At 43.2% G+C, this 25,368-nt stretch overlaps 1 protein-coding gene across 9 annotated transcripts in view; it reads left to right on the forward strand.

Moving 5' to 3' along the window:
- Positions 1 to 25,368, forward strand: part of SIL1 (SIL1 nucleotide exchange factor) — a 234,465-nt gene that overhangs the window by 12,004 nt on the left and 197,093 nt on the right. The window contains exon 1 of one of the 9 annotated variants that reach the window (XM_005280791.5): positions 738 to 1,419. The exons of the other annotated variants lie outside the window; for them this stretch is intronic. Within the exon in view, the coding sequence (XP_005280848.1) occupies positions 1,313 to 1,419 (107 nt within the window). The 5' untranslated portion in view covers positions 738 to 1,312. Of the gene's footprint in view, positions 1 to 737; positions 1,420 to 25,368 lie in introns of those variants that run through there. 9 annotated transcript variants of the gene reach the window in all.

Consider the following 25,368-nt stretch of genomic DNA (forward strand, 5'->3'; position numbering starts at 1 on the left):
CAGGAGTAAAAATCATTTAAATCAGTTATTATAGTAAAAAGCTATTATCAGTATGTTCAGAGATGCAGAACAACTCTGGCAAACTCTGTTGATGAGCAAGTTTATTGAAATGGGTTTTGCATACCAAAAACTGAAGCCTGGTCATTTTAAAACTAATGTGGCAGTAGACCACTTGGGTTTCAAAGAATTCTCATGTCTTGATTATTACAACAATGCACACAGATTGCTTCCACATTGGGAAGACTAGAGAAAATGCAGGAATCCTTTATCTTTTATGCAAGTTGATTGTGCTGCTTATAAGTGCCAGGAAGTCTGTCTGACCCAAGCTGAAATGTGTTTTTGGAAGTTGCCTGCTGTCTTTATATGAAGTTAGCTATTCATTACAGATAAAATTCACCCACCCCTGCACAAAGACAGAGTAAATTCACTTTAGGCCTGATCTTGAGTTCTTGCACCTCCCAGGGAAGATGTGGGTGTTCATTGTTTCTCAGGATCAAGCCCTTGGTGTAGGGAAGCTAAGCAGGGTTTTGGGGGTGAGTGTTATGGAATTGACTGCACTCTTCAAAGCCAGGGGTAGGATGCTGGACTGCAGGACAGACTTTCATTGGCCGGTATTCTAGCATTTGCACTAGAATAGTGACTGCAGCATTTTTCACTTAGCATGTGTCTACCCAGCAATGTAAGCTCAGGGTTAGTAGAACTTGAGTTAGCAGACTATGGGTTTGTTTACCTAGGGCTTGAGCATCATTTGTAACCCCATGTTAGGAATTATTGAACCCTTGGTCCCAACCTGTCTTCTCTTTGTTATGTGGGCCTGAATCCAACCACCCAAATCCCAGACTTCCTGCTGCCCTCCCAAAATGTGGCTACTCTGGCCCTTTGTTTGTGGTGCAGTGTAGGAAAACTTGACTGTGCAGAGGACAAAGCAAGTGAGCCCATGGGCTTGTGGAATACTTTTGGTGGACTCCCAGAGCGTGAGTCTGATGGGCCTGTGTCTACACTACAAAGCCATTGGGCTTGAACTCTGGGTCCTGGACTAAGGCATAGATTGTCCACCCCCAAGGGGTTCTGGGACCAGGGTTAGCATGACTTGTCTGTAGATGGAAGTTGGATTAGGCTTGCTCCTAAGTTTGAACCCTGGGCTTACATGGCAGTGTAGACGTACACTTAGAGGCTCACTACCCATAAATCCACAAAATTGTGGATCCAACAGTATTGCCCTGTGCCCTACCTTCAGCATCCTTACTCCACTCCAGCCTAAATGGAGATGGAGAGGTGCTGAAGGGATGCTCACTTTCATGGTGCGCAAGGGATGCTCTGTTTGTCTGCTCTTATATCCCTACCACAGGGTTTATCCTGTGTGAAGAACCTTCTGCCAGGCCCTCTCTGCTTTCACCCAAGCTCACTACAGACAGAACGGTAAGCTTGTTGTTGTAAGCCCTTTTTCCTTTCAAGGCAGTGCATAATGGATCAGGGGGCACAGCTGTGCTTGCTTTACTGCTCATTTCACTTTGTTTTATTCATTTAATGTGAATTTAGTGCTGGTGAAGAGTTCTGGATTCACAGCCCTAGAGACAGAAGTCCTCTGTTTCACCACAGAGCAGGTACAGCATAGGCAACGGCAGTGCAAGATTCTTCACACGTGTGCCTCAAATTTAATGTATAGGCACTACCCCAAGGGATATGAGTAGGACACTTTTCATCACATGGCCTTGGGGTTGAAGGCGCTGCTTGTGATAAGTTTGTATCATAATGAATTCCTTGCTAGAAAGGAGCCATATATATTATTCCTTTGCATCCCTACTGAACTGGGTTGGATTTGAACTGGTGACCTAGAAGGCTCTATTTACCTTTACCAGTGCCTTGACTAGTCCCCTCCCTACATTTTGCTTCCTAACCATCTCTAAACCCAAAGGCTTCTAGTTTAACATAGCCATTGGCCAGTTTTGCCATATGCTTGCCTGGCACATAGAACCTAACATTTGGCTTAATGCTTGTAATGAGCCAGGACTTCAGTGTTCTCTAATCAACTTGCCACTTCCTTTAGACTTTTTTTTTCTTTGAAGGTTTGAATGCTCATTCAAGGTGTTACCTTTCTAGACCCTTTCTGACTGCAGGCTAGTTTATCACCATGAAAAGAAGAACAGGAGTACTTGTGGCACCTTATCACTTTATCACCATGGACACCATGCCTCAGGAACCGCAAGGCACACACCTTTTCCAAGACATTTGTAAAGAAAGATGCTGTAACATGCAACTTTTGTTTAGGGAGAATGGGTTGTCTAAGCAAATAAACAGTTTGTCAAAGAACTCTTGTTGTCACACCAGACACGATTAAGAAAAAGACAAATCTCAGATCTCTTCAGGCTCAAAGTTATAAGGCTCATTTAACCTGCTGATTTTCCTTTGCTCAACAGTTCCTCAGTGGCTGTTAGCCAGGATGGGAAGGGATGGGTCCCTAGCCTCCTTTTGCCAGAAGCTGGGAATGGCGGATAGAGGATGGATCACCTGATGATTACCTGTTCTGTTCATTCCCTCTGGGGCACCTGGCATTGGTCACTGTCGGAAGACAAGATACCGGGTTAGATGGACATTTGGTCTGACCCAGTGTGGCCGTTCTTATATTTTTAGGCATTCCAATTATGTCCTGAGTTAACTTGTTAACCTGCTTGTGTTTTATTCACTCCATAGAGTAAGCATCCTCTTTATCTTTTGTTCTGTTCAGGTACTTGTACCACATTTCTCATTGTGGCATAACTTTTTGCTTTTCTCAGTAGATTGAGAACTCTGATTTTTTTTTTTTTTTAATCTGTGTGGGTTAGATCACATGAGATAGACTTGCCATTTGGTTAATTTAGTTTTTGCATAAATGACAACTTGTCTAAAACTAACCCATGTGAAACCACTTAGGGCTTTTTGGTATTGAGTACTTTTGAAGTATTTTAATTTTTCTTTTGCTGTCCTTGCATTTTATTACCCATTTCCCATAAATATTTGGCTTTTTAACCTGTATAGGCCTTATTTATGTACTTCACCGATAGCACTGGAGAGCTTGTAAACAGCTGGGCAATGGATCATTCTCTCTACTTTGAAAAAGGTTATTGCAGTTTTCCTTATCAGGCCTGTCATCATTGTCATCTCTTGTCTTGACTATTTTAGCTCCCTTTCCTACAACCTTCCCCAATCCCAACTAGATTCCAGCATGTCCAAAATGCTACTGCTGGAATTTTCACACCTACAAAGAGGATCAAATGCATCACCCTAACATCAAGCAACTCCACTTCTTTTTGAATACTCTGTGTGGACTCATGCCAGCCGACTTCATGGTGTGACAGATTCGGTCACAGAGACCCCCTTGGGACTGTCACCTGATGTGCTGAAACTACCTCTGGGACTCCAGAACCCTGCCTTCTTGAGCCAGACACACTAGCCTGCTGCAACATAGACCCAGGTCTGGTCCATGCCCCCAAAGCTGCAGACTTGAACCAAAAACTGCTCAGCAAGTCACCTATCTCCAGCACCCAGACACCCAGTTCCCAATGGGATCCAAACCCCCCAAAATCAATTTTACCCTGTATAAGCTTTATACAGAGTAAACTGATAAATCGTCCGCCCTCTATAACACTGATAGAGGGGATTGGGGCAGAGGAGGGGAGGGGGCTCAGGGCAGGGAGTTGGAGTGGGGAGTGCATTGGGGCTCAGGGCAGGGGGTTGGAGTGCAGGAGGGGTGTGGGGATGCAGCAGGGGGCTCGGGGCAGGGAGTTAGGGTGCGGGGTGCAGGAGGGGTTCGGGCTATGGCCTGACGCCACTTATCTGGAGTGGCTCCAAGGTGGCAGAGGCACGCAGCGGGGCCAGGGCAAGCTGCCTGCCTGGCCTCACGTTGCTCCCAGAAACGGCTGGCACCATATCCCGGGGGGGGGGGGGGGCAGAGGGCTCCGCGTGTTGCCTTTGCTGTGCCTTCAGGTACCTCCGTCGAAGCTCCCATTGGCAGCGGTTCCCCATTCCTGGCCAATGGGAGCTGTGGGGGGTGGTGCCTGCAGGTGAGGGCAGCGCATGGAGCCCTCTGTGCCCCCCCCAATCAGGGGCTGCAGGGACGTGGGGCTGGCTGCTTCTGGGAGTGGCGCGGGGCCCACGGCGCCACAGGGATGGCAATCCCACGGGCCAGATCCTTCCCGCGGGCCGTAGTTTGCCCACCCCGTTCTAAATGGAAAAGCACCAGGTTTAAGATGGATTCCGATACCAGATGACATAATCATGTCACTGTAAGACCTCATTCTCCATTTTTTCAGGGCTGGCCTGCATGTACCCAGGAAGGTTTGCGAGTAAACCGAGCCATTCACAACCAATTGTCTTAGTTAATGGGAGCCATCAAGATTCCAAGCCACCATTAATGGCCAACACTTTGCATAATTACAATAGGACTTCAGAGTAATACTTCATATGTCTAGCTTCAGATACCAGAACGATACATTTATACAAATAGGATGAACACACTCAGTAGATTATAAGTTTGTAATGATACCTTACAAGAGACCTTTTGCATGAAGCATATTCCAGTTACATTATGTTTACACTCATAAGCCTATTTCCATAAATATATGGAGTGCAATGTCACACATGGACCTTATGCCTCTCCTCTCTTTCACTGCTTGTCTGGCCCTGGCTTCCTCTCAGTCCCTTCACGTAGTTCTACCATTTGGAGAGAGAACCTTCTCCTTTACAACCATTACTGTCTGGAATAGCCTTCCTGGCTCTCCATCTCATTTCAGATTTCATCTGTAAAAGGGTGGATTTGATTTAAATCAAATTAGTGATTTAAAAGTGATTTAAATCACTAGTCAGGGAAACTCGATTTAATCATGGATTTCTACATAAAAGTGCGTTCTTATTGGTTGTTATAACCTTAATACATATTCTTCACAACTCAGAGATAGATGTAGGCTTCATTTTTAGAAGGTACACGCTATACATTTTTAAAGTGATTTATTTTGAAACCTTTTCAGATTAGTTTTACAGTTATATCAGAAAATGAATGATTGTTTGGTTATTTCATTTACCAAAGGTAATTGAAGCAGATATTTATGAAGTCATTGGGAGGTGAATCCTCTCCAATTCAACAGGTTAATCATTAATATTTGGAGTATTTTTTGCCATGCTGTATTAGGAGGAGAACATCACCAGACAGACATTTAAATTGTTTTATTTAACTAAAACAATAATGTTATGTATTCTGGATTTTTTTCTTAAACAGCAAACGTATAATATTTTAACAAAACAAGCATATGCATTTTTTAATTTAAACATTCAAGTTTTTTAAAATCTTTTTTTATTTAAAATTGTTTTTAACTAAAATAGTTAAATGAAATATTAAAAAAAAATTAAATCGACTGTGTCAGCTAGATCAACATGAGAAACTTAAAATATTGGCTTCTGCAGCTAACTCAGTCATCTTCACCTTCATTTTCCTGTTTGTTCATAATCTGGAAAAGAAAAACAAACTTTCCTGCTTTTTCAGGTCCCAAACAATTTCTCAATTTGGAATGAATTCGTCCAAAGGAAGAAAATATTCTTTCTACACCAGCAGAAGAAGCTACTGTTGTTAACAGTGAGATTATCACTTGAACAGTCTTTGAATTCAAGTGCTTAAGTGACTTCCACCAGTTCACTGGTGTGACTTTCTTTAAAACATCATCAGCAAACATATATTTCTTGAATGGTTCTTATTCCCAACTGGGTCTCTTTTACAACCTGCTGCCATTATAGGTTTTCCCATCTAGTGAGAGAATGGTGTGGTAGATCTCAAATCAATGAAGGCTACATTCATGCATCCGATGAAGTGGGCTGTAGCCCACGAAAGCTTATGCTCAAATAAATTTGTTAGTCTCTAAGGTGCCACAAGTACTCCTGTTCTTTTTGTGGATACAGACTAACACGGCTGCTACTCTGAAACCTACATTCAGAAAGACCTCAAGATTTCTGGAGTATGCTGCTCAAACAGTTTCACTTTTGTTTCTACTGCCTGTCCCTCCCTTCTCACGTTTATCTCCAGACTTCTTCTCCTTGTCCAGATCTATTCTGCCCCCAACAACCTTCTATTCACTGAACTTTTTGAAACTTTGCACTTTTAGAGAGAGGTAAGGGATTGACTCTGTGTACACAAATTTGCAGAGGGACAATAGGGTTGAGGTCTGTTATTTCTCACCTTTATTTATTTATTTATTTATTTATTTAAAACATTTTTGCTGTTAACAAGCATGTTATCTCTGGATACACAAATCCACAGTTGCAAAACTAAGCATCTCTGATGGTATCTTCTAGATTGAGCCCCATTGGGTAGATAGAAAGATTAACCTAAATAATCTATACAGAAGCCCCTGGAACCCCATAAAATTCGGCCCTAATCCATGAATTGTTGGAACTCCATTTACAAAACTTTTCTTAAACATTACATGAATATATTGTCTCATACTATAGAATTAGAATTTATAATCCCTGTTCTATAAGATATCTTTGAGCTATAATGTATCTTAGTTAAAACTATCTTTAGGTAGGGTTTTCCCTCAAAAAGCATTTTATCAAAAAAATCTGATTTAAATAAAAAAAATAATTTATTTTTATCCACCTTGATCTGTAAACATCTTTTCTTCCTTGCTTAACACTGTGCCTCTGAATTACTCTTTACTGGAGTATTTAATTTGTAAACATTTTGGGACACTACTTGAAAAATGTAATACAAAGCTGTATTGCATTTACTGTAATGATCTGTTATTGCAAACATATTTCACAGCCATACTATGCGGTACCGTGGGTTTTTAATTAAAATGTTGGTTTTTCAAGTAAGCTTGAATAGATGTATAGTAACAAATGGTGGACAATATCCATATGGAACACATTCACTCCATTTTCTTTTCCAAGACAATGAAGAGTGAAAAACAAACAGCTCTGAAAATGGTTCTCTCATAGCCTTGATTCCTGCTTTAGTATAGTTATGCTTTTTTTTGCAGTTGTTTCTCCTTTTGGTAACTTATTAATGCTATTACTTTTCATGGTCCTCCAAAATAAATTGCTGGACTGTTAAAAAGATCTAGCAGGAGCCTAGTATGAGTTAGATCCTGCTGTAAATTGTGAGTTTAAAGCTCCAAAGGTTTGGATGTTGCCTGGGCCCTTTACTCAGTTTCAAGTGACAGCTGGCACAGGCTCAAGAGAAGCAGGTCTCCTTCAAGGTTATGAAACTTTGAAGTGATTGTTAGATATTTGTTAAATTTTAATCCAGCAGTGAAAGCGTTGTATGGCTTTAAGCATTTATCTACACTGGGTGTTGAGTTTGTTGTATGTTGCAGTGTTTTTTGTGTGTGTGTGTGTGTGTGTGTGTGTGTGTGTGTGTGTGTGTACCACTCGAGCTGACCCTGGGCCAACCGCCTATGCAGATAGACTGTACTGATGTAAAAAGTGGCTTGCATTGGTGCAGTTTACACCAGTTTGAATCTGGGGGAAGCTACACTCATGCAGGTCACTTGTTTCGCCAGTGTGGTGCATCTACGTTAGGGGTTTGAGCCAATGCTGCGCTAGTGCAATTACAACAGTGCACTCTGCTCCCAGTTTTGACAAGCCCTCTTGTCCATCCACTCTCTCCAAATTAGTGCTTTCTTGTTGATTTTCTACAGTGGGTTGCCCCAAAGTACAGCATCAGTGTGTGACAAGGGATGGAATTTAATTTTTTTTTCTAGCCAAATTGGCCCGTGTTTGTCTGGTAGCCAATATTATGGGGGACATTTTACAATCAAAATGGAAATAAGCTGAACCTAGTATTCCTGCCAGCGAAAGGGACTAACTCCCCTCCCACCAACAGCCGGGAAAGGGTCTGCTCTGTTATATTCTGGAGCCGCAGGACTGCCTATCCAAGGGTAAAGGCTGTATGCTAATGCTGCAGGTTGGGGAGATGGAAGCCTCCAAATGTGACTGGGAGTTGCAGTTTATGCAAAGCTAGTGTTGGCGTCTCCCCGCAAGAAATATTTTAAAATTTTATTTTTCCTAAAATAAAACAAAGGAATAGTAAACAGGAAACCTCCCAGGATATGCCGTATTCAGGAAACACATTCATTTTGATAATATTAATTTTGCCACAAAGGCTAAAAGTTCTCAGTCTGCCCAGATTGGGCTCTAGATTAATTTTGACCAGATACTCATCCCCAATGAAATGGAGAATCGCTAAATATTTCATGTTTGGGTTGTCACCTAAAATTCCAATTATCATAGATTTCCCTATGAGCATGTTTTCTTATGTCCAGAAATTCCAATTTATCCCAATTGATTTTATATCCTGAGAGGTGTCCAAGTGCATTTATTAGGTTTAATAGTTAGGAGCAGACTGAGAGGTGCTGAAAACAAGAGTGTCATCAGCATAAAGCATGACCTTGTGTTCTGACAGCAGAGGTCAGTGGGGGCAACTCTGTTTTGTACCCCGTGAAGTGGAAATGGTTTTGAAATAATGCCATTTGTTACCACTCTGGAAGAGGGATTCATATAAAAAGTTTAATCCATGAGATAATTGACTACCAAATCTGAATTTAGCAAGCAAGTAAAAGGTAATCCCAGGAAACAGTCAAAGGCCTTCTCCACCTCTAAGGATATGGCAACAAGAGGCTCCTTTGACTCCCTTGAAGCTGCAATTATGTCGATGGCACAAGATCATTAGTTATATTTTCACATCATCTAGGGTAAAATCCTGAGAATTTTGCTGAGGCAAAAGTCTTATGACAGTGGGAGTTTGATGGGTATGTCTACACTTAAAATGCTAAAGCGACATAGCTGTAGTGCTTCAGGGCAGACACTCGTTACAGTGATGGGAGGCGTTCTCTTGTTGCTGTAAATAATCCATCTCTCAGAGAAGCAGTAACTGGGTTGATGGAAGTATTCTTCCGTCGACCTAGCACTGTCTACACCATGGATTAGGTGAACATAACTAGCTCTCTCGGGGAATTTTTCACACTGGCATAGCTACATCTCTCAGGAGTTAAGTTTTCAGTGCAGACTAGCTATGAGTATGGGCTGAGTAAAGACCTTGGGATTTGGCTCATAATTTATGTACATGAAAGTGTATATGAAGACTGCCCAGAAATGACAGATTTGTATCTATTACTTTTGTTCTTCATGATTTGTGATATTTACCAGAAAACAAGAACTTTGTTTCATATGAGGACACAATCAAACATTTCTCTCATTTTTTTTTTTTAAATGCCTGTTTTACTCCCTGTTGGAAATGTCACATTGAAACCCTAAATACTTTACAATTCCTCTGTCACATGCACCTAACTGATTTTGTGTGTGTGTAGTGTGGTGTAGTTAATGTGTTCTTAGGAAGCAATAATCGTGTATGAGCAGGGACTACATCTGTGTCCTCTGCTTTGATGCCAGTACCCACAGCTGAAAAGAAACCTAGATACAGACAAAACGGTGCCTAAATATAGGTTTTTCATGAGGCATTGAATGCTCTTTAAATACATTTTGAAAAATAGATGCTGAGCGTGGCTCTGGTGCTAAGAACACTGAATGGAATGCAGGATGACACACTTGCCTCCCCCTTTCTCTTTGTGTTCCTCCCACTTTGTTGGCATTAATTTTACTTTTTCCCCATTTGCTTTTTTAGGGGGAGTGATTTTCAGACCTCCTCTGCTGGATCCTGCTCAGTTTAGTTTTTTAGGAGGCCTTTACATTACATTCTTCCTTTACATTTCCCCCCCTTTTTTTTTTCCTCTTCCTCTATCTATAATGTTAATATGTTCCAGTCCTTTGCAATTGTGTCACACTTTTCCTCCAAGGATCTCAAAGCACTTACACACTTTAAAATCTCATGGGGATATTTATTCCATTTTTAGAGCAGGAGAAACTGCCTCCCAGCTGAGATCAGCTGAATTGTTCCTGCTATAATAGTACCTAGATTTGAGCATCTGAGCCTAGGCTTTGGAATTGGCTTTCCCCCACTGGTCCAACAGAGCTCAAATCTGAACATTAAGTCACCATGTAAGGGCTTGGCTACATTTGACTTTTCACCTTGAGTTAATTTGAGGGCTCTGCCTAGGGTAAATTGGAAACATTTCTGTTTTGGGACAAACATGTGAGTTCACTGGTAATCAATTAACTCATAGTGCACACAAGCCCATAGGCCTTATTTAAAGGTGTGATGTTAAAACACACAGTTAGCAGGTTCTAAAAATGTAGTGTAGACAGGGCACGCTGCCTTTAGCATGTGCTGAACTAGTCCAGGTAAATCCTACTGTGTTTAGGCCTAAAACACATCTGATTTCGCTGGCTTTTCCTTGAGGTCTCGCAGTGGGGAATATATCTGGCCTACCTTGGTAGGGAGGGAGTTTAGAACATAAGAAAGGCCGTACCAGGTCAGACCAAAGGTCCATCTAGCCCAGTATCCTGTCTACTGACAGTGGCCAATGCCAGGTGCCCCAGAGGGAGTGAACCGAACAGGCAATGATCAAGTGATCTCTCTCCTGCCATCCATCTCCATCCTCTGACAGACAGAGGCTAGGGACACCATTCCTTACCTGTCCTGGCTAATAGCCATTAATGGACTTAACCACCATGAATTTATCCAGTTCTCTTTTAAACTCTGTTATAGTCCTAGCCTTCACAACCTTCTCAGGTAAGGAATTCCACAAGTTGACTGTGCGCTGCGTGAAGAAAGAGTTTACTGAAGATTGACTTTGGGCAGCATGGTTTCGATTTTAATTATGCAGATATGCCCAGAGAATTTTGATGGGCCCATTCTCTAAGTAAATTATGATACACAAGAGTTATAAAGTGATTTGCTTAGTGGCAGAGCTAGGTCTCCTGACTCTCAGGCTATGTCTACCCTACAGACCTTACAGCAGCACAGCTGTACTGCTGCAGCTGTGCCGCTGGAAGGTCTCCTGCCAGCATAATTAAACCACCCTTAATGATCGGCAGTAGCTATATTGGCGGGAGAGTGTCTCCCACCGACAGAGCACTATCCACACTGGCACTTTTGTCAGTGAAACTTGCATTAGTCAGAGGTGTGGGTTTTTTTTCCACACCCCTGACCGACAAAAGTGCTAGTGTAGACAAAGCCTCACTCCTGCACTTTAACCAATGAGGTTCCTCCCTCCATTTTAAGAATAAAAACTGTTGGTACTTGTGTTGAAAGGCCCAGTAATTTAGGAATGTTTTGTGACTCTGCTGCTGGGGAAAGGGGAATTGCAGTCCCTCTCTAATATACTTAGGATTCTGTATCACTCCCAAAAGTTATACATTGCATTTCAGCAGGAAATTGCAGAAATCTTGCAGAAATACCTGTGAAACAGATGAGTTCCAATCCATTTATCAAATGAAAAGGAGCATTGTAATACATAAAATAAAACAATAACTAGTTTTAACCCAGTGCCTCTTTCAAACCACTGTATTTTCTTCTGTTGTTTTTTTTCTCCCAGTTACTTTTCTCAACTGCCTGGGAGGAGATTGGTTGCATACATGCACCTTCCTATGTAAGATTCCTGGAATTGGCCAGACTCCTCCTGGGGAACAATGGGTGTACAGAAGTCTGGAAAAGGGCAAATATAGTGCCCATCTATAAAAAGGGAAATAAAAAAAACCCAGGAAACTACAGACCAGTTAGTTTAACTTCTGTGCCAGGGAAGATAATGGAGCAAGTAATTAAGGAAATCATCTGCAAACACTTGGAAGGTGGTAAGGTGATAGGGAACAGCCAGCATGGATTTGTGAAGAACAAATCATGTCAAACCAATCTGATAGGATAACGAGCCTTGTGGATAAGGGTGAAGCGGTGGATGTGGTATACCTAGACTTTAGTAAGGCATTTGATATGGTCTCGCATGATATTCTTATCGATAAACTAGGCAAATACAATTTAGATGGGGCTACTATGAGGTGGGTGCATAACTGGCTGGATAACCGTACTCAGAGTTGTTATTAATGGTTCCCAATCCTGCTGGAAAGGCGTAACGAGTGGGGTACCGCAGGGGTCTGTTTTGGGACCGGCTCTGTTCAATATCTTCATCAACGACTTAGATATTGGCATAGAAAGTACGCTTATTAAGTTTGCGGATGATACCAAACTGGGAGGGATTGCAACTACTTTGGAGGACAGGGTCATAATTCAAAATGATCTGGACAAATTGGAGAAATGGTCTGAGTTAAACAGGATGAAGTTTAACAAAGACAAATGCAAAGTGCTCCACTTAGGAAGGAAAAATCAATTTCACACATACAGAATGGGAAAAGACTGTCTAGGAAGGAGTACGGCAGAAAGGGATCTAGGGGTTATAGTGGACCACAAGCTAAATATGAGTCAACAGTGTGATGCTGTTGCAAAAAAAGCAAACATGATTCTGGGATGTATTAACAGGTGTGTTGTGAGCAAGACACGAGAAGTCATTCTTCCGCTCTACTCTGCTCTGGTTAGGCCTCAGCTGGAGTATTGTGTCCAGTTCTGGGCGCCGCATTTTAAAAAAGATGTGGAGAAATTGGAAAGGGTCCAAAGAAGAGCAACAAGAATGATTAAAGGTCTTGAGAACATGACCTATGAAGGAAGGCTGAAAGAATTGGGTTTGTTTAGTTTGGAAAAGAGAAGACTGAGAGGGGACATGATAGCAGTTTTCAGGTATCTAAAAGGGTGTCATAAGGAGGAGGGAGAGAACTTGTTCACCTTAGCCTCTAAGGATAGAACCAGAAACAATGGGTTTAAACTGCAGCAAGGGAGGTCTAGGTTGGACATTAGGAAAAAGTTCCTAACTGTCAGGGTGGTTAAACACTGGAACAAATTGCCTAGGGAGGTTGTGGAATCTCCGTCTCTGGAGATATTTAAGAGTAGGTTAGATAAATGTCTATCAGGGATGGTCTAGACAGTATTTGGTCCTGCCATGCGGGCAGGGGACTGGACTCGATGACCTCTCGAGGTCCCTTCCAGTCCTATAATCTATGAATCTATAAGTTCCAGTCTACTTAAAAGGTTTTTGCAGTGTAGCTTAGGAGTGTGGGGGGGAAAACACCATTTTAACTGACATAGCTATGCCAACAAAAGCCCTAGTGTTGACACAGTTAAACTGGTGAAAAACACCTTTTACTGGTGTGACCAGGGTCCCAGGGGAGCCAACTGAAGTCACTCAATTAGGGTGAACTGCAAAGAATGGGGGAGAGGCAATCCCCAAAGCTGGTGGATATTCCAATACTTAGATTTACCAAGCCAGCACTAAACAGCTTCTATAATACCTCACTTGTTATCCAGAAGCCAACAACACAGTTCCCTTGAAGTAACCCAGCCATAGGCTCCACCCAGACACCCAAGTCAAATATGATGAGGATTAGTAAAAATCTTACTCATCATTTAAGAGTTCTACCAATCCCAAAGGATCGAATACATTACCTCCCAGGTTAATGAATATTCCAGATCTTACCCAAATATATGCTTATAGCCAATTCTTATTAACTAAACTAAAATTTATTAAAAAAGAAAAGTGAGTACTGGTTAAAAGATCAGTATACATATAGACATGAGTACAATTGAGATTCAGATTCATAGCAGAGACGGGGAGCTTTGTAGTTGCAAAGAGTTCTTTCAGAATTAGTTCATAGGTAATAGTCCAATGTGTATATTCAGGGTGCTCCAGTCAGGACTGGGATCTTACTCTTGTGTCTTAAGCTTCCCCTGTATGAAGCATCAAGCAGATCTGAGATAAAAAGGATCAGGACCCAAGAGACTTTTGTTCAGTTTTCTAGCAGCCACTTGACTATACAGTCCTGGGTGAACAATAGGCTTTTGATGTAACCTTCTGTTTCCTAAACCTCACTGGTAATTAACTACATGGATTAACATAAAATAATTTATCCATTAAGCAGTTTATCACAAACTTTAAGGAGACATGTAGACAATGACATTATTGCACCCAAGATTCATCTAAATGTTAATATTCCCTTTTGATCTCTGGAACTGTCTGTTTACACGGCTAGCATCTAAGATATAAGTAAATAAGATATACACACACAGTTAGTATCACCTCTAATTCTCTAACAATACAGGTTTGCACTTCAAAGCTCTAGCCTTTCAAGCATGGAATGGCCCTAATTACCATTTCTAACATGTCTCTGTAGGTTGACTCTGGGTCAATTAGTCTGCAGGATGCTTAACCCTTTCGGGCCATGTGTTACACTTTGTATAAAATTTGTTGCAATTATAGAACAGTGGTAGTGATAATGATTTGCATGGTTATATTTTAATCAGATAACGTCACAACTGGTGTAGCTTATTTTGTTCAAGGAACAGCTATACGATATGCTTTTGCTGGTATAAACTGCACCTCCTCTAGGAAGGTTTGCTGGTATAGCTATATTGGCAAACCCTTTCTAGTGATGACAAGACTCTTGTATGCCAAACTAGAATGATATTATTAGTGTCTGGGACAACCACCTCTGATGTGGGACACATTTGTTTAACAGCTCACAGCAATAATACACACTGATAAAGGGAAGGCATCAAAGAATACAGTATCTTGTTGCTACTTCAGGGAGTAGCTAGGAGGCAGAATGTAATTATTGGAGTTAAAATTTGGCCAGAAAACTGGGGATAACATCCCCTATTCTAGCAAAAAGTACTAGAGAATCTTTAATTATCACAAGATGTTGGTTTTGAAACTCCCCTGTAGCATGGCACATCCTGCAGAACAGTGTCCCCTAACACTGTGCTGGGATTTAGGTTCATCACTGACTCAGTGGGGAATGTTACCTACTGGTTTTATAACACCACTTCATGCAGTATCTAGGTGTTCTGTAGCTTGTTAGATGTGACAGGATCCCAGCGCAGTGTGATATGACTGCAGGTACAAGCAGGGAAAACGACAGGAGGAAGGAAAATACAGAGATACTGAAAACATGGAAGACAGGGTGGTGGCAGCGGGGTGAAGCAAGAGATGAACAGAAGCAGGGCTTTGAAGGGGATGAGGAGACTCTACTCAGATGCAGTAGCAGTATTTATTTGTATTGTGGCAGTGCCTACAGGGCCTAGTTGGGGATTGGGGCCCTGTTGTACAAATAAAACAAAAAGGCAGATCCTGCCTTGTAGGGTTTTTTTTTAATCTAAATATCTTGTAAATTAGCTCCTGCCGCATACATGCCCAAATGATAGACTCTACAGTTCCTCCTATACCAGAATGTAACTGTTTAATTCCACAATGAATAGTTATGTTTAAAAATATTCAGGCTAAAGAAAAGAGGCAGTGGAAAGATGACAGATTTCAGAGTAGCAGCCGTGTTAGTCTGTATTTGCAAAAAGAACAGGAGTACTTGTGGCACCTTGGAGACTAACAAATTTATTTGAACCTAAGCTTTCGTGGGCTACAGCCCACTTCTTTGGATGCATAGAATGAAAAATAAATAAATAAAAATATATAGATATATAGATAGATACACACACAGAGCATGAAAAGGTGGGAGTTGTCTTACCAACTCTGAGAGACCAATTAAGAGAAAAGAACTTTTGAAGTGATAATCAAGATAGCCTAGTACAGACAGTTCGATAAGAAGTGTGAGAATACTTACAAGGGAAGATAGATTCAATGTTTGTAATGGCTCAGTTTGCATCAAACTCATGTACAATATGGAGAGACCATTCTGGTTTCTGAGCTACAGTTCAGTCAGGGGACATGGCACAGTTTTGAGCTCATTGTAAAGATCTACCAAAAATCCCATAGAGCTTGATCAGTGACTTGCTGGACCTTCATGTCCACATGCAAAAGTTGAACAAGGAATGGTCTTTAGTTTTCATCTCTCGTCCCCTTTAAAAATCAGAAAGGATTGGTTTTGATGAAATGTTTTCCCACTGCACAGGACAAGCTCCTTATCAACCTTTCACTTGAAAGCTAGAAGATGGCAAAGAGGTCCGGAAAGTCCAGCAGAGAGCACTGCAGGGCTGTCTCCTTGGTGCATGGCTAAAGGCCTGGTTTTAAAATCAGTTATAGTCTTTAAGGCTTCTATCTCCCCTTGTCTTTCATTGACAAAAGACAAAGAAGCACTTGATTAAGCTGTACTTCAAGACCAATCCATACTACATGTACAATACCATTTGAAGAAAAAATACTGACAATATAGGACAGTGTTATACAATCATCTTTTGCACTTCTTAGCCCAGTGCAGAGAGTTTGATATCTTGATTATCACTTCAAAAGTTTTCTTCGCTTACCAACTCTGAGAGGCCAATTAAGTAAGACATCTCCCACCTTTTCATGCTCTCTGTATGTGTGTATATATCTCCTCAATATATGTTCCATTCTATGCATCTGAAGAAGTGGGCTGTAGCCCACGAAAGCTTAGGCTCAAATAAATTTTAGTCTCTAAGGTGCCACAAGTACTCCTGTTCTTTTAGTGGAAAGATGGTGATAATCCTTAGCAGCTATAAAGCAGTTTATATCTTCAAAACTCTTCTAAATGTCTCCCAAGAATGAGTGAGATACTGTTCTGTTAGTCCAGAAACTTCACATTCTTTATCTATGTCGTGTTTCAGCCCAAGAGTGATAATTTAAACCTCACTTGTTTTTTAATAATGGATACTGCTGATGACTGTCTTGCACAGAAGCTGCTACATGGGAATAGATTGTATTGTAATGATGTGTTTTTAAAATGAAAAGTGTTTTGGTTGGTGTAAGCACTTGGGTTTAACATGGCCGGTTAGGCTTCTTGGATTTTTCCTTTGGAGTTTGGCTGCCTTCTGCTTAAGGGAGCGCAATGGTCTATTAAGAGTTTATTTGATCTGACATATGACAAATTGTTTCTAGTGGTGGGTACTTCAGGCAGTCTGTTAGCTGGCAGCCATGGTGTGGGCACTGTGGAAGTCAGGAGAAGCAAGTCCATTGTTTACTTCCTCTTAAGTGTTAGTTGAGATACTATCCCTTCATGCTTTGTCCCACCACATTTCCCTTTTTTCTGTTTGTTAAATTGTGTCCTTTGCATGGATTATTAATATTGCTGATATAATGTCTGTGCTTGCAGATGCCACTTGTGTTTCTTGTCGTGCTTTGGTTCCCAAGGCATATCAGGGGCGTGAGTCTGGCTTTTTGGAACCAGACTCAGTTGCCTTTTAAAGACACGTTGCTCTTTTACTCATTTTATATGTACAATGTTAACTCCATAATGAAGGGTGGAAGAATATTATTTTCACAATACAATTTAGTATCTAATAGCTATTAGCTAAAAGGTACACATCCCCTGTGAGATATTTTAAATACATTTTATCTGTTCTATTACCTGCAGTTTCAAGAACATGTCCCTCAAGCATTTTAATCTTGTTTTTCAGGCTTGTCTCGGAATGAGAAATTGCTCTTATTTGCAACATTGGGGATAATTACCATGTTTACTCATTTCTGTTCTTTCTTTCCATCCATCTATTATTGCTTCCAAGAGAAAATCTCTCAGTAAATCTTGTCTAAAACAAGACAGACTGCTTGATTAAAGGGAGAGCCTGGCTGGTCTTAAAATGGGTCTGCAATGAGCAAGAGAGCCTCTTCTGGCTCATGTGCAGAGGTATACTCTAATGCAGTTGCTCTCAACCTTTCCAGACAACTGTGCCTCTTCGAATAGTCTGATTTGTCTTGCGTATTCCAAGCTTTACCTCATTTAAAAACTACTTGCTTACAAAATCAGACGTCAAAATACAAAAGTGTCATAGCACGCTATTATGAAAAATTGCTTATTTTCTCATTTTTACCATATAATTAGAAAATCAATTAAAATATAAATATTGTACTTACATTTCAGTGCATAGAGGAGTATAAACAAGTCATTATCTGTATTAAATTTTAGTTTGTACTGACTTTACTAGTGCTTTTTATGTAGCCAGCTGTAAAGCTAGGCAAATATCTAGATGAGTTGACGTACCCCCAAGGGTATGCATACTCCTGGTTGAGAACCACTGCACTAGTGTACTGGCCCATTATAAAGCACTTAGGCATGTGGAGCCAATCAGATGCCTGGACTAGCAGAATGTTCCTAACCCTATAATTAAACAATAAGTCTCCCCAGGCAATACATCTCTGGGCAATTACACATCACCTCAGGCATTGTGATAAGGCATGTGGCTGAAGGTCAGGTCTACTTAACTACCCAAGAAATGCAGTAATCATCCTGAAGTGCTCTGCCTGCAGTGCCTCTCACTGCTGTTATGAAATGGAATTGATACATAACAATAAGCTCATCAGAAAGTTCTATTTTATCCAGAGACTAAAAGCCAATGCAGAATTTCTGTAACAATTCCTTACTTTCTCTCTCCGGCTAGTTCTTTTAAATATAACGTCTCTGATGCTTATGACAGACTGACCGTGTTGGAGACCAAAGGTCACTCTAATTATTATTTATTATACAGCAACATAAATGTGCATCATACTTAATACACAAATTACAGGGTCCTTGCCCTGTGAAACTTAGTCTGACCCCAACTCTGCAGTCACTTAAGCATGTGAGTAACTGTACATGTGAGTGGGGCCACTCAGTTCAATAGGATTATGTACATCCCTAAGGGCTTGTCTACACTACGCAGCTTTTACCGACAAGGCTGTGTTGCCTTGTTGCTAAAAAGCAGCGTGTGTGAACGCTCTTTTGCAGTATTTTGTCGTCACTTTTGCCGACAAAATACTTCCAGCCCTGCGAGCGGCATAAGCTTTGTCGGCAGCAGAGCCATCCTGCCAACAAAGCTGTGTTCACACTGCTGCTTGCATCAGCAAAATTTTTGTTTTTTGCGGGGGGGCTTTTAAAGTACCCGCGAAAGACAAAAGTTTTGGCGACAACTGTGCAGTGTAGACATACCCTAAGTATCTGCAGGGTTAGGTTCTAAATTGCAACATAACTTGATGGGTGAGGTGTGCTATAATTGCCCAGAAACGTACTGCCTGGGTTGGAGTGAAGGATGAGGGGAATAGCCTTGAGTTGTGTGGCTTTAGCTGGCAATTCTAAGGTAGGTAATGTTATAAAATGTTAACTTATGTCAAGAGTGTTTGGGAGTGGGAGGACTAGGCCTGGCTTTCATGAGAGGGGGATTTGCATGGATTTGTTCTTTTCTGTTTCGGTATTGGCCAGTCCTACAATGGGCTAGTGATCTCCCTAGTATTAAGGGGCAGAATGAGACCTGGTTGCTACATGGCTGAAGACTGCGACAGGCTCAGACCAGAAACAAAGCAGCTTTGGAGCCCATTGCTCTTCCGATTTTGGAGAGGGAGAAAGATAAAACTGACTCCCTAAAAGACTCCTGTTAGATAAAGTGTCAGGCAAGGAGGATTCTGAGTGCTCCCAGCTCTGCTGGAAGCCACACACAGTGAAGGCTAAGAAGCAGAGAAGGAAGTGCAAGATCAGCTCCTGCATTCCGCTGCCTTGCACAGAGGGAGAACTAACACTGAGAAGAAGCAGTGACTGCAGGCCTTCCAGAGAAGTGACCTTCCCAAGACACCTCTCTGAGTCTGAAATCTCTGGACACATCTCTGCAGCATCCACAGAGCAGGCTGCCCCTAAAAGCACCTCCATCTAGCTAACCCAGCAGATTCAGCAAGGCAACTTCATCCTTCGTTGCTAATGTTGTCCTCCTTAATACAGCAGCTGGCAGCTTCATCCCCTAGGAAGGGAACAGCAAGTGGCAGATTGCTGGCTCCTACAGTGCAGCAGAGACTGCTTTCAAAGGGTTAAGTGCCTCCAACTCATGTCCTCCAGCAACATCAGGGCAGCTTGTCAATTCAGTGGCACTTCTGTCTGTTTTTCCCTCCCTTCTACTCAACTAAGGTATTAACCTGCCTACCTCTCCCATTAGGAAGGCAATCAGGTTTTGTACCCTGGAATGGGAGAAGTCTTCTCCATTCCTCTCCCAAGACCCTACAGAACTTTGTATATTGTGAGGCAAAATGCTCAGACCTTCCTGCCCTCTTGAGGCCAGCCTATTATTGTGTCTACTTCATTAGACTCTTCTCCTCCAGCAGCTGTTCCTCCCTCCCCCTGTTCTCAACTTCCAACATGAAAGGAGCTCCAAAACCCAAAAGGGGACACAAAGGAACCAAAGTCTAAAAATAAGTAGACCTCCGTGACTTAGAACCTCAGGAGCATCATTCTGACAAAAGAATGTTCTATTAAGTGCCTCAGACTCCTCCCATAAATCCAAGTGGAGGATGAAAAACAATAAATCAAGCTCAGGTTCATCCCTCAGTTTTTCCCTTTCTGAATCAGAGACTACCAAGCCTCTGAACAGAGCATTTATCATGAGGATGAGACAATTGCAAAGACCAACTGCTGTGGGTAATGTCTCTGTGTTCTTTACTCTCAGCCTGGTTTTGGATCCTCCTCTCTGCTCCAGTGCCTGGATTGGCTGGGACTCAGAGCTTTTCCGAACAGTCGCAGAATGAAATTAATGCGACTGCTCCTGTTCAGAACCCTGTAACAGCAGTCGCTCTTCTGCTACTTTGGGTAGCTCTGAGCAGGAACAGAAGTTCTGGCGCTGTCTGTCTTCAGACTCAGAAATTATTCTGCATCTGGTCATGCTTGGAAAGGTTTCATTGTATGTAGGCTAGAAACTTACACTTTTTAAAATGAAAATTTAAACCCTCAATTTCTGCAGATTTTAGGCATTGCCCTCCACTGTCACACACCGGGGAAAGCTTCCCATTCACTGACCAGTGGAAAGCAGATATTTTCAAGCCTTGTACTAGATTTTTTGTTTTTGTTTTTTAATGGGGCCCTGTGATAAATGAAAGGGAGGGGGGTGGCTCCCCAGCCAACCAGTTAGCTATAAAATTCCTCTTAGTAGCTGTTCTCTACTTGTTTTACCTGTAAAGGGTTAACAAGCCCACAGGTAAAAGGAAAGGAGTGGGCACCTGACCAAAAGAGCCAATGGGAGGCTCTTTAAAATGAGGAAAAAACTTCAGTTTGTCTGTCTGGTGTGTTCTCTGGGAAAGGGGAAGAAGGGGCAGTTATGCTATGAGAAGCTTTAAGCCAGGTATGATAAAAAATAATCCGATCATAACTAGAATTACTTACAGTAACTCCTCGCTTAACGTTGTAGTTATAGTCCTGAAAAATGCGACTTTAAGCGAAACGATATTAAGGGAATCCAATTTCTGCATAAGAATTAATGTAAATGGGGGTGTGGGGTTAGATTCCAGGGAAATTTTTTTCACCATACACAGCAATGATGATTGTGAAGCTTGGTTGAAGTGGTCAAGTCAGAGGGTGGGATATTTCCCAGGGAATGCCTTACTGCTAAATGATGAACTAGCACTGGCTGAGCCCTCAAGGGTTAACACATCGTTGTTAATATAGCCTTACACTCTACAAGGCAGCACCAATGGAGGGAGGGGAGACAGCATGGCAGACAGAGACACACACCGTGTGTGTGTGAGAGAGAGAGAGAGAGAAAGATGCACATTGCCACTTTAAGTACGCTGACCCCATTCTAAGTACATTGCCTTTTTAAATAGATCAGCGAATTGAGACAGCAGCTACTGCCAGCAAGCTCCCTCCATCCTGAGGCCTGTCGTGTCCCCCCCGCTCTATGTAGATAGGGTAAGTGGGGGACAGGATCGGGGGGTGGAGGGAGACACCCTGACATTAGCCCCCCCCCCTCCTCCCCGCGCACAGCAAGCAGGAGGCTCCCAGGAGCAGCTCCAAGGCAGAGGACAGGAGCAGCACATGGCAGTGCGGGGAGGGATAGCTGAACTGCCAGGTAATTGATAGCCTGCTGGGCAGCTGCCACACAGGGAACTTAGGGGAGCGGGGAGCTCATGAGGGGGCTGCCGGTCCACCCTGGTTCCAACCCCCCACTAGCTAGCTCCAACGAGCTGCTCTTTCTGCAAGCAGTGCACAAAGCAGGCGGCTGCCAAACAAAGTTATAAGGGAGCATTGTGCAGCTTTAAATGAGCATGTTAAGGTATGTCTACACTACGAAATTAGGTTGATTTTATAGAAGTCAATTTTTAGAAATCGATTTAATACAGTCGATTGCGTATGTCCACACTAAGCGCATTAAGTCAGTGGAGCGCGTCCTCACTACTGTGGCTAGCATCGACTTACGGAGCGGTGCACTGTGGGTAGCTATCCCACAGTTCCCGCAGTCTCTGCCGCCCATTGGAATTTTGGGTTAAGCTCCCAATTCCTGATGGAGCAAAAACATTGTTACGGGTGGTTTTGGGTACATGTCGTCAGTCTCCCCTCCCTCTGTGAAAGCAATGGCAGACAATCGTTTTGCGCCTTTTTTCCGTGCAGATGCCATACCACGGCAAGCGTGCAGCCCGCTCAGCTCAGCGCCACTGTTGTGTCCTGGGTGCTCCTGGCAGCAGATGGTGCAGAAGGTCTGCAAACCATTGTCATACACCGCTTCTGTTGCAACTCTGCTCTGCTGCTATTGCCTCTATAGCGAATTTCTCTGTTGTTTGTCATGGGCTCCCGAGTACGTGTGTTCTTCCTCGGGAAATGTGCGCAGTGCTAACAGTAGTCTTCCACTGCAATTCTGCTCTCCTGCAGACGCCATACCATGGCAAGAATGGAGCAAGCATGAACACCTCGCACATTATCCTGCAGTATGTGCAGAACCTGCAAAAGCAGGCGAGGAGGCGACGACAGCGCGATCACAATGGTGATGAGGACATGGACACAGACTTCTCTCAAGGCACGGGCCCTGGCAATTTGGGCATCATGGTGGTAATGGGGCACGTTCATGCCGTGGAACGCCGATTCTGGGCCGGGGAAACAAACACAGACTGGTGGGACCGCATAGTGTTGCAGGTCTGGGATGATTCCCAGTGTCTGTGAAACTTTCGCATGGGTAAGGGCACTTTCATGGAACTTTGTGACTTGCTTTCCCCTGCCCTGAAGCGCAAGAATACCAAGATGAGAGCAGCCCTCACAGTTAAGAAGCGAGTGGCGATAGCCCTCTGGAAGCTTGCAACGCCAGACCGCTACTGGTCAGTCTGGAATTAATTTGGAGGGAGTAAATCTACTGTGGGGGCTGCTATGATCCAAGTAGCCAACCAATCACTGAAATGCTGCTATCAAGGGTAGTGACTCTGGGAAATGTGCAGGTCATAGTGGATTGTTTTGCTGCAATGGGATTCCCTAATTGTGGTGGGGTGATAGACGGAACGCATATCCCTATCTTGGGGCTGGACCACCTTGGCAGCCAGTACATAAACCGCAAGGGGTATTTTTCAATGGTGCTGCAAGCACTGGTGGATCACAAGGGGCATTTCACCAACATCAACGTGGGATGGCCGGGAAAGGTACATGACGCTCGCATCTTCGGGAACTCTGGTCTGTTTGAACAGCTGCAGGAAGGGGCTTACTTCCCAGAACAGAAAATAACTGTTGGGGGCGTTGAAATGCCTATAGTTATCCTTGGGGACCCAGCCTACCCCTTAATGCCATGGCTCATGAAGCCATACACAGGCACCCTGGACAGTAGTAAGGAACTGTTCAACGATAGGGTGAGCAAGTGCAGAATAGTGGTAGAATATGCATTTGGACATTTAAAAGCACGCTGGCGCAGTTTACTGACTCGGTTAGACCTCAGCGAAACCAATATTTCAATTGTTATTGCCGCTTGCTGTGTGCTCCACAATATCTGTGAGAGTAAGGGGGAGACGTTTATGGCAGGGTGGGAGGTTAAGGCAAATCCCCTGGCCGCTGATTACACACAGCCAGACATCAGGGTGATTAGAAGAGCACAGCCGGGCGTGCTGCGCATCAGAGAAGCTTTGAAAACAGGTTTCATGACTGTCCAGGCTACGGTGTGACAGTTCTTTGTTTCTCCTTGATGAAAACCCGCCCCCTTGATTCACTCTACTTCCCTGTAAGCCAGTCGCCGTCCTCCATTTGATCACCACTTTCAGAGGCAATAAAGTCATTGTTTCAAAATCATGCATTCTTTATTAATTCATCACACAAATAGGGGATAACTGCTAAGGTAGCCTGGGAGGGGTGGGAAGGAGGGAAGCACTGGGTGGGGTGGTGGATGAGGGGAGGAGGGAAGGACAAGGCCACACTGCACTTCAAAACTTATTGAATGCCAGCCTTTTGTTGCTTGGGCAATCCTCTGGGTGCCCGTAGCCTCCTTCTCTCCCCCTCCCCCCACCCCGCATTTTTGAGCATCTCGGTGAGGAGGCTATGGAACTTGGGGAGGAGGGCAGGCGGTTATACAGGGGCTGCAGCAGCGGTCTGTGCTCCTACTGCTTTTCCTGCAGCTCCACCAGACACCTGAGCATGTCAGTTTGCTCCCCCATTAGCCTCAGCGTTGCATACTGCCTCCTCTCAGCATACTCCTCCCTCCTCTCATTGCATTCATTTAACGCTTTCCTGGACTCTGCCATTGTTTTCCTCCACGTGTTCTGCTGAGCACTTTCAGTGCAGGAGGACTTCATGAGTTCTGAGAACATCTCGTCGTGAGTGCATTTTTTCGCCTTCTAATCTGCGTTAGCCTCTGGGACGGAGATGATAGGGGGAGGGTTGAAACATTTGCAGCTGTGGGAGGAAAAAAAGGGAGAGTAGTATTTAAAAAGATACATTTTAGAGAACAAAGGGAAGACTATTTCACACTGAATCAAGTGATTTACATTACATAGCACATGTGCTTTTGCTACAAGATTGCATTTTGCCTCTTATATTGAGTGCCTGCCGGTTTGGTGTGTGACATCACACACACTTGGCTGGGCAACAGAATTCGACTTGCAGGCGGCCATGGTAAGGCAAAGGGTTTCGGCTTCTTCAATCTTCATAACATGTGGGAACGATTTCAAACAGCAGCGCCCTCCTTTCCCATAGCAAGCAAAGCCTGTTGGGTTGGCCATTAAAAAGGAGGGGCTGTGGTTTTAGGGTGAATGTGCAGCACAATCCAACACCCCCCTCCCCCATTTCTCTGGGATGATTGCTTCACCCCGCCCCCCGCACCGCAAGGCTAGTATCAGAGAAGATCCCGGTCTGCCATGAACAGGCCTCCCCCCACTGCGTGGCTAACAGCGGGGAGGACTTATTTTCAGCCAAAGGCAAACAGCCAAAGCCCGGCCCCAATCGCTGCAAGGTTTTGTTCTTCAATGATTCCAGACTACTTGCGACTGGCTTGGTGTGGTAAATTAATCATTAAACATGCTTGCTTTTAAACCCTGTATTATATTTACAAAGTTACACTCACCAGAGGTTCCTTCTCCGGCTTCATGGTCCAGGAGCCCGCCTTGGGAGGATTGGGAGGGTATTGACCCCAGGGTGATGAACAGTTTCTGGCTGCCGGGGAGAAGGGATTCTCTGCTTGCCTGCTGTGCGCTATCCTCAACCACCTCCTTCTCCTCCTCCTCCTCATCCCTGATGTGTGAGACTCCC

The sequence above is a fragment of the Chrysemys picta genome, chromosome 8 (genome assembly GCF_011386835.1).
Source record: "Chrysemys picta bellii isolate R12L10 chromosome 8, ASM1138683v2, whole genome shotgun sequence".
Classification (NCBI taxonomy): Eukaryota; Metazoa; Chordata; order Testudines; family Emydidae; genus Chrysemys; species Chrysemys picta.